Source organism: Pteronotus mesoamericanus, unplaced genomic scaffold (genome assembly GCF_021234165.1).
Source record: "Pteronotus mesoamericanus isolate MK-2021 breed Mesoamerican mustached bat unplaced genomic scaffold, CSHL_Meso_final scaffold_85, whole genome shotgun sequence".
NCBI classification, from domain to species: Eukaryota; Metazoa; Chordata; class Mammalia; order Chiroptera; family Mormoopidae; genus Pteronotus; species Pteronotus mesoamericanus.
Window position 1 is genome coordinate 62,044,280 of NW_026555329.1, and position 1,294 is coordinate 62,045,573.

At 51.1% G+C, this 1,294-nt stretch overlaps 1 protein-coding gene across 1 annotated transcript; it reads right to left on the minus strand.

The window, feature by feature from the left end:
* Positions 1 to 342: 342 nt before the first annotated feature.
* On the minus strand, positions 343 to 1,076 carry LOC129063222 (ferritin light chain-like). The gene is given in 2 exon segments (XM_054564214.1): positions 343 to 653; positions 656 to 1,076. Coding segments are annotated over 2 exon segments (732 nt in total).
* Positions 1,077 to 1,294: the final 218 nt, after the last annotated feature.

Genomic DNA, 1,294 nt, shown 5'->3' on the forward strand with positions numbered 1-1,294 from the left:
TAAGCGTTTTACATGTCTTATTTCATTTAACCCACTTCCCATCCCCGCCATGGTTTTCTGAGGAGAGCACCATGAATATTCTCAATTTTCAAGAGAGGCTAACAACTTGCCTGAAGTCAAACAACTAGTCTGGAGTGCAGATGGGTTGAATCCATGCAGTCTTTTTTTTTTTTTAATTGCTGCATAAAGGTATATGTTTCTATTTTGTCCACAGTATGGGAGAGGGCTCCAGGGTGGCTAAATGGATGCCTAGTGCTTTCAGGGAGAGGCTGAGGTGGAAGCCAGGCACCAGGGGAATGCCAAGGGGTCCCTCCAAGGTCCCTGGGCTCCAGAGGTTCCTAGTCACGCTAGAGTGATCCTTTCATAGAGATACCGGCCCAGCCCAGCCCGGGAACCGGCCAGCCTGCGGAGGTTAGCCAGGCAGTCGCCCATTTTCCTGATGGGTTTCCCCTCCTCCTCCAGGAAGTGGTTCTCCAGGAGGGCACAGAGATGGGGGTCTGTGCGGCAGAGCCCAGGACTTGCAGATTCAAAGGCCTGGGTCAGGTTCTTCTCTAGGACCATGGCGGCTTCCCTGGCATCCTGAGATTTACCCCACTCATCTTGGGAAGGCTTCTGCACGTCCTGGAAGAGGGCATAGCTGCCTGGCTGGTTTGCATCTTCAAGAGACGCTGGGCTCCCTCTCGCTTCTCTCGCAAGAAGTGCCCCATGCTTTTCAGAGACACATTGTCGAGGTGGAAATACTCATAGAAGCCCACAGAAAGGCAGGTGTAGGAGGCCCGCAGAGGCAGGCCCAACAGGCGCTGGGCAGCAGCCTCCCCTGCGGTGGGATAATTGTGATGAATTTGGGAGCTCGTGGTTGCTTGGCAATAAGGAGTTAAGCTCAAAAAGCGGTGTTGGCTGGTCTCAAGGCTAAGGATGGCTGAGATGGTTCTGAAGGCGGTCACTGAAAAAGAGGTCAGAGGGTGGTTGGAGGCTGGAAAAAGGGGCATTTCTGGGTCTATTCTGTCCAAACACTGAGGAAGAGACAGATTCTCCACTCTGTCTCCAATTCTGCCAAGGGCACTGTCAAATCCCATGCAATCTTGACCAAGAGCCCAGAGTAATGTCCTAGCATCTCGTGTTCTTAAAACTCCCTCCCCAGGAAATTATAATATGAAGCCAGTGTAAGAATCACTGACTGTTTCAGATTCAGGATCGAGGTGCTTCAACTCAAATGCTTTTAGGGCCAGGCAGGTAAAATTAATGAAGCAAGCAGGTACAGGCTCCATACTTTGAACTGCTTCTAAAATAATGG